Here is a 13,657-nt window from a genome sequence, read left to right on the forward strand (position 1 = left end):
TTTTTTTAATACTAGGTTCCTCCTTTAATTCCGAAGACTGATTCAGATCCTGAACATTGTCGAGTTTCAGCTCAACTTGATGATACTGTGAGTTAATTTTTGTTTTGGTAGCAGTCAGTCGGAATTCAAATCATACTGTGCAGATCTTTTTAACTTTTTAATGAAGTATAATATGTGTATGTTATTAATGTACTCATATTTTAATCATTAAGTTTGATGAATTCTTAGAAACTGAACATACCCAAGTAACCAGCACTATAAACAAGAAGCAGAACGTTGCCAGTACCCCAGAAAGCCCCTACTGCTTTCTTCCTGTCACTGTCCGCTCCCCTGCCAAGGATAATCACTATCCTGACTTCTGCCCTGCTGTTATACTTTATGTAGATGAAACTGTGAGGCATGTGCTCCTTTCAGTCTGGCTTTTTTTCTTCAGCATTGTGGTAGTCTTCCATGTTGTTCTGTGTGATTGTGGTTTCTTCATTCTTGTGGCCTTACAGTACCACATTTTGTAAATATAATACAATTTATTTGCTATGTTATGAACAGTACTCCTATAAACATTTGGGTACATATCTTTTGATTAAATAAATATGTACGCATTTCTCTCTGTACCCAGAAATGGAATTGCTTGGTCAGAGGTTACAAATATATTCAGTTTTAGTAGATACTCTCAAATAGTTTTCCACACTCTTTGTACCACTTACATTACCATCAGCAATGCATGAGAATTTCAGAGGTTCACAGCCTGCCAGAATTCAATATGTTTATGTCACGCCTTTTTAATTTTAGCCATCCTGGTTGTTGTATCTCATATGGATTTACATTTCTCTGATGACTGTTAAAATTGTGAACCTCTTTTCATAAGCCTATTGTCCATTGGAGTGTCCCGTCTTATATGTCTAGTCCTTTCCCCCATTTTTCTGTTGGCTTGGCTGTCTGTCTTTGTCTTTGATTAGTAGGAGTACATTGTATAATCTGAGTATCGGTTATTTGTCAGATACAAGTATTTGTCTCTTGTAAGTATCTTCCACTTTGTGTGCTTTTATTCTCTATGTATGATCTGTGTTTACTGCAGGGTCACATAGATGTTCTCCTATGCTTTTCCTCAAACATCGTTTTCCTTTACCATGCCAAAACTTAGATTTGCCATTCATCAGGATTAATTGTTGTGTGTAGAATGATGTAGGAGTCCAGTTGACCTAAGCACTATTTACTGAGAAGGCCTGCTTTCCCCAGTGTATGTTTCTCCCTTGTTACAAGTTAAATTATTTTATATATTTGAGTCTGTGCTTTATATTCTGTTCTATTATGCAGATTTATTTTAAAGTTATAATTATCCCCCTTCAGTTTCTCATTGGATTTCTTTACAGTAAAACTGTCTTAAACAAAGATAATATTTTTGTTTTTTCAAGAATGTTTATTATGTGTTGTACTGTTATAATATCCATAACATTATACCTTTTAGTAAGTGTTTATAATTTATTAGAATTGTTATGTGGCACTAAACTTATGAATATACTTGATCAGAGAATAGAGCAGTGTTGAGAGTAGATAAGCCATGAACTTGATATGTAAAGAGAAGGCACACTTAAGAAAATGTTTACAACACAGTGAAAAATGAATGACTCTTGCTGTTTTCTCAGTATTCAAATTACAACACTGATGAGGAAATAGAAAAGAGTAGCTTAGTGATCAAAGAATTATAAAGTTACTAGCAATTATGCAGTTTTGTTGCAGTTCTAGATCTGCACCTTTCTGGGTTTTATCTATATATTTCCACATCAAAGGATTCTCATTGTCTTTCTTTACTTTTTATATCATAATTGAATATTCCCATGATGAAAGTGTACAAATTTTTACTTGTTAAAAATTAAAAGAAAATTCTAGTAATTTAGTCGACTTTTGTAATGTTAGCTGTGTACTGGATTTTATTTCAGGTTCTTTATTGTGAGAATACCTAATATGTACAACTCACTAACCAAGCAAAGCAAAATGTTCTGTGTAGATTTTATTTTGTTCTATTCAATAAAAAGAAACGTTGAGAATATTTTGTCCTTTAGAAAAAGCTGCTCCATAGAATAGGCAGAGGGGCTAGCTAGCATGTGTTACAAACTGACAGAGACTCTACTAAAAGGTCCCAAACCTAAGGTCATCATGAATCCACTTGGAGAAGGTTTTTCCATTGCAGCTTTGGGGTTTACTCATCATTGTAGATTTGTTTAATTCTGTTTTCTGTCAAAACAGATGTTAAAAGTATTTTTTGCTGAATTAGAATAAAAAGTCAGTTATAAAAGCTATAGTATAACTTGTTCTCCAACCTGTAAATAGTAGTAATCATTTGGTAAAAGCAACAAAATTAGCCAAGGGAAAGAGACACGTGTACCCCAATGTTCATCGCAGCACTGTTTATAATAGCCAGGACATGGAAGCAACCTAGATGTCCATCAGCAGATGAATGGATAAGAAAGCTGTGGTACATATACACAATGGATTATTACTCAGCCATTAAAAAGAATACATTTGAATCAGTTCTAATGAGGTGGATGAAACTGGAGCCTATTATACAGAGTGAAGTAAGCCAGAAGGAAAAACATCAATACAGTATACTAACACATATATATGGAATTAAGAAAGATGGTAACAATAACCTGGTGTACGAGACAGCAAAAGAGACACTGATGTATAGAACAGTCTTATGGACTCTGTGGGAGAGGGAGAGGGAGAGGGTGGGAAGATTTGGGAGAATGACATTGAAACACGTAAAATATCATGTAGGAAACGAGATGCCAGTCCAGGTTCGATGCACGATACTGGATGCTTGGGGCTGGTGCACTGGGACAACCCAGAGGGATGGTATGGGGAGGGAGGAGGGAGGAGGGTCTAGGATGGGGAACACATGTATACCTGTGGCGGATTCATTTTGATGTTTGGCAAAACTAATACAATTATATAAAGTTTAAAAATAAAATAAAATTAAAAAAAAAAAGATGAGGGTCCAGCAAAAGGCAGAGGTCTCAGGGGGAAATGATTAGCATTTTAAAAGCCTATAGGAAAAGTCTGTAAAGTACTTCAATCAAGTAAATAAATCTAGTCTGTTGAAGCATTCAGAGATAAATCAGTGAGTTCTAGTTGAAGGAAACTATGGTTTAGAAAATGGTAAAGACATGATATACACCTTTGAGATGGATTTTATACAGCATGTGGATCAGACCCAAAGCCTTAAACTTAGAGACCTAGAACTTGGCTTTTCAGGATTTTTTTTTTTTTTTAAGTTTAGGCTATACAAGAATTTTTCCACCCTTAGGTAATGGATAGGGAAATATTCTGTGTTCATGAATTGGAAGTTTCAATATTATTAAGATGTCAAGTCCTCCCAACTTGATCTATAGATTAAATGTAATCCACTCAAAATCCCAGCAAGCCATTTTGTAAATACAGAGAAACAGATTCTGATTCTAGCATTCATATAGAAAGGAAAAACCCTTAGAATAGTTAAGACAATACTGAAGAAGAAAAAAAAATTATGTAGAACTCACCCTACTTCAAGATTTACTATAAATCTACAGTAATCAAGGCACAGTATCAGCTGACTCCTCTGGTGTTGCAGTGAATAAGAATCCGCCTGCCAATTCAGGAGACATGGGTTTGATCCCTGGTCTGGGATGATTAGGAAGTCAAGAAACACCTGGAGTAACAGGCAAATATGGCCTTGGAATACGGAATGAAGGAGGGCAAAGACTAAGAGTTTTGCCAAAAAAATGCACTGGTCATAACAAACACCCTCTTCCAACAACACAAGAGAAGACTATACACATGGACATCACCAGATGGTCAACACCAAAATCAGATTGATTATATTCTTTGCAGCCAAAGATGGAGAAGCTCTAAAAAAAAAAAAAAAAGTATTTTTTGCTGAATTAGAATAAAAAGTCAGTTATAAAAGCTATAGTATAACTTGTTCTCCAACCTGTAAATAGTAGTAATCATTTGGTAAAAGCAACAAAATTAGCCATTCACAAGAGATAGATAACTCAAATAAATATATCTCATTTCTTCCCTTTATTTTCTCAGGTGGATGATAATATTCCACTTAGGGTAATGCTGCTTCTCATGGATGAAGTATTCGACTTAAAAGAGAGAAATCAGTGGTTGCGAAGGAATATCAAAAACCTACTTCAACAACTTATAAGAGCTACATATGGTGATACTATTAATAGGTACCACTTTTTTAAAAAAACAACAAACTACTTAGGGCTGATCTTACTTAGCTTTTCAACTTTTACTTTTAGAAGTAGATTGCCCAAACTTTTGTAGGGGAATTTCTTTCTGTGGGCCTTTGAAGAAGGTTATTGAAGCATTCTGTTGCTATCAGAGACAATCTACACACAAATTAAGTTGCTTACTCCATGAAAGAAGTAATGTTTCTTTATTTGATTTACCTTCTAAAATTTTGACCATACTTATTTAAATTTCTTTACTTTCAGAAAAATAGTTGACCATGTTGATTGGATGACCTCACCGGAGCAAGTAGCTGACTTAGTGAAACGTTTCAGGTATATCTTAAGACACAGTCACTTCCTGCAGGTAGCACAGAGTTGAACATTGTTATCGCTAACTTTTATCGCGTTCCTTTTCTTTCTGGCCATAACATTGGTTTTAATCATCACTGATGACCAAAAAGACTTGTAAAAATTATAATAAACGTTTATCCCTTGCACCTGTTAATCTTTGTTTTCTTTAGAACCAGAATAGAAAAAAAAATTGTAAATGAAAAATCTTTTAGATCTTAGGCTACATTTTATCACAGTAATGTGGCTTTAAAATAATTGAAGTACTAGTATATACATGGCATGGTCATATAATCAGATTACCTAGTTTTGGAGATTAATTTTTCTCAGTTGTGGTTGCTAACTTTGATTTTAAGTGAGATATTTTAGAAATTTGTTTGTCTCTGACCATGGTCTAAATTTTTATTTAGACCCTTTTATTTATTTTTATTTAGGCTCTTTTATTTAGAGGTTTTATTTAGAACCTCTGAAAAGGTTCAAATTAAGAGCAGTGATACTCCAGTTCATATATCGATTCTCCAAAAATATTCTCAGCCCCTTCTCTGTGTCTAGCCCTCTTAACTGGTGACTGAGAGGTAAGATTCAGTCCCTTCAGGGAACGGCAGAGAAATAAACATCTTTTCTAACAGTGAGAGATAAGCAGAACACAAATATGCATGGCATCATGTCCTTTGAAGTAACAGAAACAAGAAGGCAGCTATGAATAGCGTACAATATTTGGCACCATCCAACTACTTTTCTTGGAGAAGGCAATGGCACCCCACTCCAGTACTCTTGCCTGGAAAATCCCATGGATGGAGGAGCCTGGAAGGCTGCAGTCCATGGGGTCGCTAAGAGTCAGACACGACTGAGCAACTTCACTTTCACTTTTCACTTTCATGCATTGGAGAAGGAAATGGCAACCCACTCCAGTGTTCTTGCCTGGAGAATCCCAGGGACGGGGGAGCCTGATGGGCTTCCGTCTATGGGGTCGCACAGAGTCGGACACGACTGAAGCGACTTAGCAGCAGCAGCAGCAGCAACTACTTTACTATGGCCAGTTTCTGATTTTATCCTCCTTTATGAGATAGGGTTTTTTGTTTCCATTTTGTTACAAAGAAATTGAGAATTTGAGAAGTTCAGCAGCTTGCCCAAAGGCTCATGTGCTAGAAAGTTGGGGAAACAAGTTTCTCTAATCTGAAGCTGAGTTTCTCATCACTGTACCATATTGTTTCTAAAAGCTGGACTGCGTTCCCTGGCATGTTCATTCTGTTTCAGGGTGTGTAAATGTTGTTCCTCTGGAGGGCACATTGGAATCACTTGAACAGCTTTAAAAAGTACTGATCCTTAGGTCGCATTTGCAGGGTCTGACTTAATGCATCTGGTGGAAGGCCTGGACATAGTGTTTAAAACTCCCAGGTGTTTCTAATGGGCAGTCAGTTAAGAACTGTTCTCGCAGGCTCTCTCTGAGACCAGATCCCCAGGTAGAAGCTTAGTTATTGTGCTTAATTCCTCTCTTTGGCTTGAAGAACTAGGGAACAGTAATCAGCACACTATAAAGTAAAGAAGAGTGGATTATATAGGTGAAAGAAACATTGTAATCAACACAGCTGTAAGATATGGATGCAGTTACTCCAGGGCATACTTTTGTTATTTTTTTCTTGTGTAAACCCTGCACTTAGTTACTATCTGTTGAATATCACACCTAAATAGAATTTCAGAAATGTTTCCTTTTTCTCTTTGCATTTATGTTTTCTGTAGAAAATTGGGATAATTTTACCAACTTGTATCATTAGAAAATGAAAATGTTTACAAAATTTATTTAATCTTCTTAAATAGAGATGCCTTTTGGCCAAATGGCATTTTAGCCGAGACTATCCCGTGCAGAGATAAAGGTATTCGAATGAGAACAAGAGTCGCAGGAAAAACTAAATTACTTTCAATTATGCCAGGTAAGTGAACATTTTTAGCATAAATCTCAATTTGTACTTCCGAATTTATGGCGTGCATTAAGCATGCCAAATTTAGCTGCCTTTTGACTATAATAACATCAATTTGATGGCTTATATACCAGGAGGCATTGTGCTACTTATTTCTCATATATATTTAACTAATCTTCATAACAGTATTGGAGAAGAAAATGGCACCCCACTCCAGTACTCTTGCCTGGAAAATGCCATGGATGGAGGAGCCTGGTAGGCTATAGTCCATGAGGTCACAAAGAGTCGGACACAACTGAGCGACTTCACTTTCTTTTCTTTCTTTCTATAGTTCCTTTTGGAGAAGGAAATGACAACCCACTCCAGTGTTCTTGCCTGGAGAATCCCATGGACAGAGGGGCCTGTTGTGCTATGGTCTATGGGGTTGCAAAGAGTCAGACACGACCAAGCAACTAACATACACACACACACACACACACACACACACTAATATAACAATATTATAAAGCCTAGGAAACTGTTAACATCACAGATTTAAATATGAGGGAAAAAATCACCTCAAAGGGGTTAAGTGTAAATACCCAAGGTAGATTGCCTGGCATCTACCTTGGAATAGATGGTAAAGAGTCTGCCTGCAGTGCAGGAGACTGGAGTTCGATCCCTGGATTGGGAAGATCCCTTGGAGAAGACAATGGCCACCTACTCCAGTATTCGTGCCTGGGAGAATTCCATAGACAGGGGAGCCTGGTGTGCTATAGTTACTCCATGGGGAATTCTATGGACAGAGGAGCCTGGTGGGCTATAGTCCACAGGGTCCCAAAGAGTTGGACATGACTGAGCAACTAAAACACACACACCCGAGGTTTAAGGAGTGAGTATTGGAAGTCTGACTTAGCTTTGAGTTCTTGAAACCACTGTATTCAACCACTTCAATAAAAATTATACTTGAACCGCTTCACTTTGCTGTCTTGAAACATTTTAAGAATAAAGTTGATGATAAAATCTGTGACAGATGACAGTGAAAGTCACTCAGTCGTGTCTGATTCTTTGTGACTCCGTGGACTATACAGTCCCTGGAATTCTCCAGGCTAGAATACTGGAATGTGTAGCCTTTCCCTTCTCCAAGGGATGTCCCCAACCCAGGGATCGAACCCAGGTCTCCTGCATTGCAGGTGGATTCTTTACCAGCTGAGCCACAAGGGAAGCCCAAGAATACGGGAGTGGGTAGCTTTTCCCTTCTCCAGGGGATCTCTCCAACCCAGAAATCAAACAAGGGTCTCCTGAATTGCAGGCAGATTCTTTACCAACTGAGCTATCAGGGAAGCCCATGACAGATGAAAGGGCTAATAATAAAGTATAATGATAATGAAGTATGAGGTTTTCAGAAAGAATATTTGTTCTGTTTAAGAGAACAAACACATTTTCTCAAAGAATGCCTTTGAAACATGCTTAATCTCTGCTAAAACATGATCCTAAAGAAAGTATACATGGTGGCATTCTTTTGGTGTAATATGAATTAATTTAGAACTCTACTATCTCACTAACTTAGATTTACTTTGTCCATTTGTCTTCTCTCAGTAAGAGAAGTTTTGTTTAGTTGGGTGATTGATTTCTCCTATGGTGATAAATGTCTTTTAAAATACCTAGATATCTCTTCTCCACATTTTAATTATGGATGTAGGGAATAGAAAAATATTTACGTTTTCAATATCATCTATTTCTTTTCCTATAATTTTGTTTTTCTTTAAACTAAATTTTCATTGTAGATTTTAATCAACTTTCTCTTCTGTCCATTAAATTGGATGTTTGCCACATGGCTTTTTATTCCACTCTATAGACTATACTTTTGCGTTTGGAGATAAAAAGCAAGTTACAGGAATAACATTTTAGAAAAATAAAGAGAAACAGTAGCCTAGGATATTCATATACTTTTAGAATAAACCGGATGGTGCTTTAGATGTACTCAGTTATGGAGTAGAAAGAAATCTTAATGCATTTATACGATGAATATTTATTGAGAGCATTTCATGAGCTAGACACTATTCTTTACACTGATCGTTGCCTCCTTAGAGTTTACATTCTACTAGGGGGACACAGAAGACATACAAAAGAAATAGATGAAGCACAGTATATTGGATAGTGCTAAGAGCCGAGGAGACAGATAGTGCAGGAAAATGGAAGTGACAGGTGAGTTGCAGTTGTGAGTGGATGACACTTACATGAAGACTTGAAGGAAGTGAGGAAAGATATAAAAATAAGTATTTTTGTATGTACAGAATTCCTCACCTGTTTTTTAGTGAATTTAAAACTATTTGCTTAAAATTTTATTGTACCCTAGTTAGAAACATACTTTTTAGGAGTTGCATGTTTCTTTTGAAAGCAATAAAGTGTTGTTTTGGGGGCCCTGTTTATAAATAATTAAGAATGATCCTACATGATGTTCCCACACTCAGGTGTCTCTAGTAACTTCATGTTGCCTGTGAGTGAACTCCAAGTGTGCTCACCCTGCCAGTTGGAGCACTGTCAGTTTTCCATTCTTTTCACCACTTTCTTTTACAGGAATCCTAAAACGGAGCCAAATTGTTCCACCCCATTTGTTTGTATGTTTTCCACACTTGGTGCTCATTTCCTTATTCATGTTCTTAAATCCTTTATCTGTTTGTACCAATCAGATCCTGCCAATGCACTGTTAGTGTGTTGCAAGTTTTTTTAAATCAGAGATCAAGTTTCCGCATTTGTTTGTAGTATTTCTCATTGTGCATTAGATGGAGAATATTTTTATAGTGTTTTAGAGTTTACAGATCACTTTTCACTTTATCTCATCAAAGCTTTATAAATTCTCACAGTAATAATGATATTGGTTATTATAAATTCCCATTTTACAGATGAGGAAAGAAACTCAGGGTGGGTGAGTTATATAGGTATTAAGGGACAGGGCTTCCCAGATGGCTCAGTGGTAAATAATCCGACCTGCCAATGCAGGAGACACAGGAGACGTGGGTTCTATCCCTGTATTGGGAATATCCCATAGAGGTGGAAATGGCAACCCACTCAAGTATTCTTGCCTGGAAAATCCCACAGACAGAGGAGCCTGGTGGTCTGCCATCCGTGGGGTCACAAAGAGTCTGACACAGCTGAGTGACATTAGGGACAAGATTAAAACACTTAATTTGGGATTTCTGAGTCTGGGTTCTGCTTTTTCTGTTGTTTGTATTGTCTCCCAATACCATACAAGTGTGTCCATACTTTTGATGTATGTAAGTTTTAAGTCAGTTATTAAACTTATATTAAGGTCATTCTCTGAATACTGGCTATTTATCAGTCACTCAAATGTGTACTTTACATGTTTTAACTTAGAATACTTTTGTATTTCCTTTGAATAATGAATTGTGTTTATTTCCCCTCCCCTTATTTAGATGAACTGAAGCACATTATTGGAGCTGAGACAACACGGAAAGGTATTCTTCGTGTTTTTGAAATGTTTCAGCACAACCAGTTAAATAGGAGAATGGTTTATGTCTTTTTGGAAGGCTTTTTGGAAACCTTATTTCCACAGTATAAATTCCGTGAACTTTTCAACAAACTGCATTCACGGTCAAAGCAGATGCAAAAATATAAACAGAAACTTCAAACTACTCAAGCGCCTTCTTTACAGAAAAGGTGACACTCCAATCTCTGAAACTGGTGTTCATTTTGTCCAGGACTAATGGTATGGACGGATCTTCTGGGGCTTAACTCATATACTGTTGTGTCTGCACCAGTCTTTTAGTGTCTCAGAATAGATTATTAATACATCCATATGACTGCCATTCTTCTCATCATTGTCTATAATCCAGCCACTTGTACCAAGAGAGATTTCTGTGTCTTAAATGATTTGGTGCATATTTTTGCAACACTGAGAGGATACTGCCTACAGCTCAAGCAAGGATGACATTGGTCTCTTCCGTTTCAAACTAATCAGCATTCTCCAGCAATGACAAAGTGCCAGAGTGTATATATGAGAGCTAAGGAAAGCACAAAACAATGGTTCACAGACAAATTGGCTAATTTGTTTAACAGTGGGAAACCGTGCAATGTACTGTTTGGAGGGGTTTGTTTTGCATAATGGTTTTATATATCTTTGTCGGAATTTTGATACAGTGTAGATTAGCCAGGTGAATGATCTTTGAAACATCTGTTTCAGGTCTAAGGAAAATGACAGAATGCCCTTAAAGTATGAAGTGACATATCCAAATTACACTTTTGTTTTCATGACATAAGAACCTAATGTAAAATAAAACCAGTCACAACCAAAGTTTGATTGGATTTGTTATTCATTGGTAGAAAACAGATTTTAAGTAATTCTTCTATGTCTTAAGGGCTCTATTTTGCTCTTATGGTACTCATAATTAAGTTTTATTTTGGCATTCTGTGTGCAAAAAGAAGCATATGGTGGCTCTTAAGTTTTGAAGTTATTACAGCTTTCTTTAAGAGATTACTGATTATATAATAGGGGTTAGAATTTGTTGAAGGAACTGCCAAATACTTCTTAAAATATGGAAATTTAAAAAAAGTACTCCTGAAAGTTACTCTATGATAATTTTAAATTGTGTGATCTAGACATACGTTAGGTGATTGCAAAAATAGCAAATCAAAGGATTAAATGAGCTTATAAGTTGTATGTAAACATACAAATTCCTAACTCTATTACAGTGTACATATATGAAAAGAAATAATGAAAACAGAACTATAATATTTTTTAAAATATGCTTTTATTTATATTTTGCATAATGTAAAATTCTACTAAATAAAGCAAGTTGGCAAAACCCCTTGGTGTATACATTTAAGTCCCTAAAATAATTTTATACCAACAACAAAATACCTTTTCCAGTTTTGGAGCTTCTGCATTTCCTTTCGTTTTCTCAGTCTCCATTTGTCCATCTTGGAAGTCTTCATATGTTTTATATGTAGGACTTCTGCATAGTTTAACTTCCACTAAGTGTTTGGGTGTCTCAGCGTTTTTTGTTTTAAAAATATTTAACACTAAAACCTTATAATAGTGAAGCTATTTATCAGACCACTGAGCCAAGATGCTGGTGTTAAAAGAACTTCCGGGTGCTTAGGATAAAGGGACAGAGTATTGGTATCCCAGTTGTTTGGGAGTTTTAAGATTGGGACAAGATGTTATTGTCTTGTTCTTGCTGAGATCCTACTTATGAAGCAAAGCCTGATAGAATAAAGCCTTCCTCTAAAGCTTTATGATAATGATCATATTTATTAACAATGCTGTTATGCATACTTAGAGTTTGCATATATTCAGCCTGTGTTGCATGTCTTCAGAATTACATAAATCCCTTTCATTTAAACTTCCAAATGAGAAAAGATCTTTATTGACTCTGGTGGAAGAAATAATATTTCTTCTCAATGTATCTTCCTGCCCCAGGCTTTAGAAGAAACATGTGAAACATGTCTGTAGGAAGCATCAGCATGGCCATAAGTGCAATGATTTTAAGATACACCCCTGCCCATTTCCAGTATATTTTTGACATAAGTAAATATTAAGAGTAAACAGAATTCATGTAAGAGTCTACTGTGTACATGTGAAAAAGCATTTCTAGATAATGTGAGGAACGCTGGCCATCAACCAGGGAAAGGTCATGCAGTATTGCAGATTTTCATGAAGCCCTGCAAGATAACTGCAGTCATACCAAAAACTATTAAGAGTAAGTGGGTTTTTAAAATAATTTTTGTTTAAAAGAGTTTATATTTCAGAAGCAGAAATGTCAAATGGTAGTCTATGTAAACGGTTGTGCATCTTCTCTTTGCACATCTCTGTTTTACATCAGAGAAAGCTGTGGTCATGCTAAAATTAGATATACTTTTTGAGTGATTTGGTCGAGCTGTGTGTAAAATATTTAACCCATAAGTCAAGTACAGTGTACTATGTTTAATGAAGTTACTACATTTAATGCATTTATTGCATATATGAATATATACAGGAAGAGGCTTTATGTCTTCTGATATTTGATTTTTGAATGTGTTTTTAAGTCAGTGGTGCCTTTAGGCAAGAACCTTCAAAATTAATCATTCTTTATTTGAGTTTTTCTGATTTTTCAGGTAACATAAACTATTTAGAAACCATCACTACTAACTTACAGTTCATTCCTCTAAAAAATTGATTGTATGATTTAAATATAATACTAAGATGGGCATTTCCTGTGATTAGGGTTTTCTGAATAGTTGCTGAAAACAATTGTGCCATTGACCAATGGATGCACTTGGTTAGCCTTAATTTTTATTTTAAAAAACATTTAAAACTTTCTTGAATATAGCAGTTCCTTCATTCTAAGTTTCTGCTGCGGGTGTTTGGAAAAAAATCAAACAGTTAAGTGCTACTAGAAAGTGTACCAATTTTTAAAAATTTAAGAACAATATAAAATTTCACAATCTAAAATTTTAATTTGTGCAATATTTTCATTTAATGCATGTGTATTTGAGTAATTGTAAAATAAATGAATTTTTAATGTTTTGAGATCTAGTTAAACTGTCTTCTTAACCCAACAACTTAACATTCCGTTGTTGCTGCATCCTTTTATTTAAGGACTTGTTTTAAAAGTCGTTTTGTCACTCCTTGTAAAATTCTTTTGTTATTAGTAAATTTTGCTTATAGGAGCATGGCTCCTGTATTACAAGGGAAAAATATAAAGAGCACATTTTAGGATTACAATTGTTTAAAGATAACTTGTGCATATCATTGTACAATAAGTGTCAACTGTGTGCCTAACTATTCTATCAATACTTCTTTAACAAAGAAGAAACAGCAATCAGAATGTCAGTTATTTTTATTGAACTAAAAAGATTTAAAATTTTATTTGGTTTGCATTATGTTTTGTCCATTAGAAAATACTAATAAAGTATTAACAAACCTTTTTGTTGAATTTTATTTCATAGTGATGTATTTTTATTACTTTTAAAAAGTGCTTGTTCAGTTGTCTTACCTTTAGCATCTGTGTGTATTTTGCTTTCTTTTCAGTTTGGAAATCAAGCAACTCAAGTCCTAGGTTGATGGATAAACTACTGGGTGATTACTGACTTACTACAACAAACTGAATTTACTTTTTCCTTTCATGGGGCAAGTAATTTAGTACCTCAGCATTAAAGAAACTTCATTCTTCCCTACATACAAAATTA

General features: G+C 35.5%; 1 protein-coding gene across 11 annotated transcripts in view; it reads left to right on the forward strand.

Moving 5' to 3' along the window:
• SNX13 (sorting nexin 13) overlaps nucleotides 1-13,395 on the forward strand; it is a 147,775-nt gene extending 134,380 nt beyond the window's left edge. For all 11 annotated transcript variants that reach the window (XM_086397487.1, XM_086397489.1, XM_086397488.1 and 8 more), the window contains 5 exons: nucleotides 16-87; nucleotides 4,072-4,217; nucleotides 4,485-4,553; nucleotides 6,387-6,499; nucleotides 9,904-13,395. In XM_086397487.1, coding sequence (XP_086253613.1) covers nucleotides 16-87; nucleotides 4,072-4,217; nucleotides 4,485-4,553; nucleotides 6,387-6,499; nucleotides 9,904-10,151 — 648 coding nt within the window. In that variant the 3' untranslated portion in view covers nucleotides 10,152-13,395. The remainder of the gene's footprint in view (nucleotides 1-15; nucleotides 88-4,071; nucleotides 4,218-4,484; nucleotides 4,554-6,386; nucleotides 6,500-9,903) is intronic.
• Nucleotides 13,396-13,657: the final 262 nt, after the last annotated feature.

The sequence above is a fragment of the Bos grunniens genome, chromosome 4 (assembly GCF_055505025.1).
Source record: "Bos grunniens cultivar Pamir isolate PY7600 chromosome 4, Bosgru_T2T1.0, whole genome shotgun sequence".
NCBI classification, from domain to species: Eukaryota; Metazoa; Chordata; class Mammalia; order Artiodactyla; family Bovidae; genus Bos; species Bos grunniens.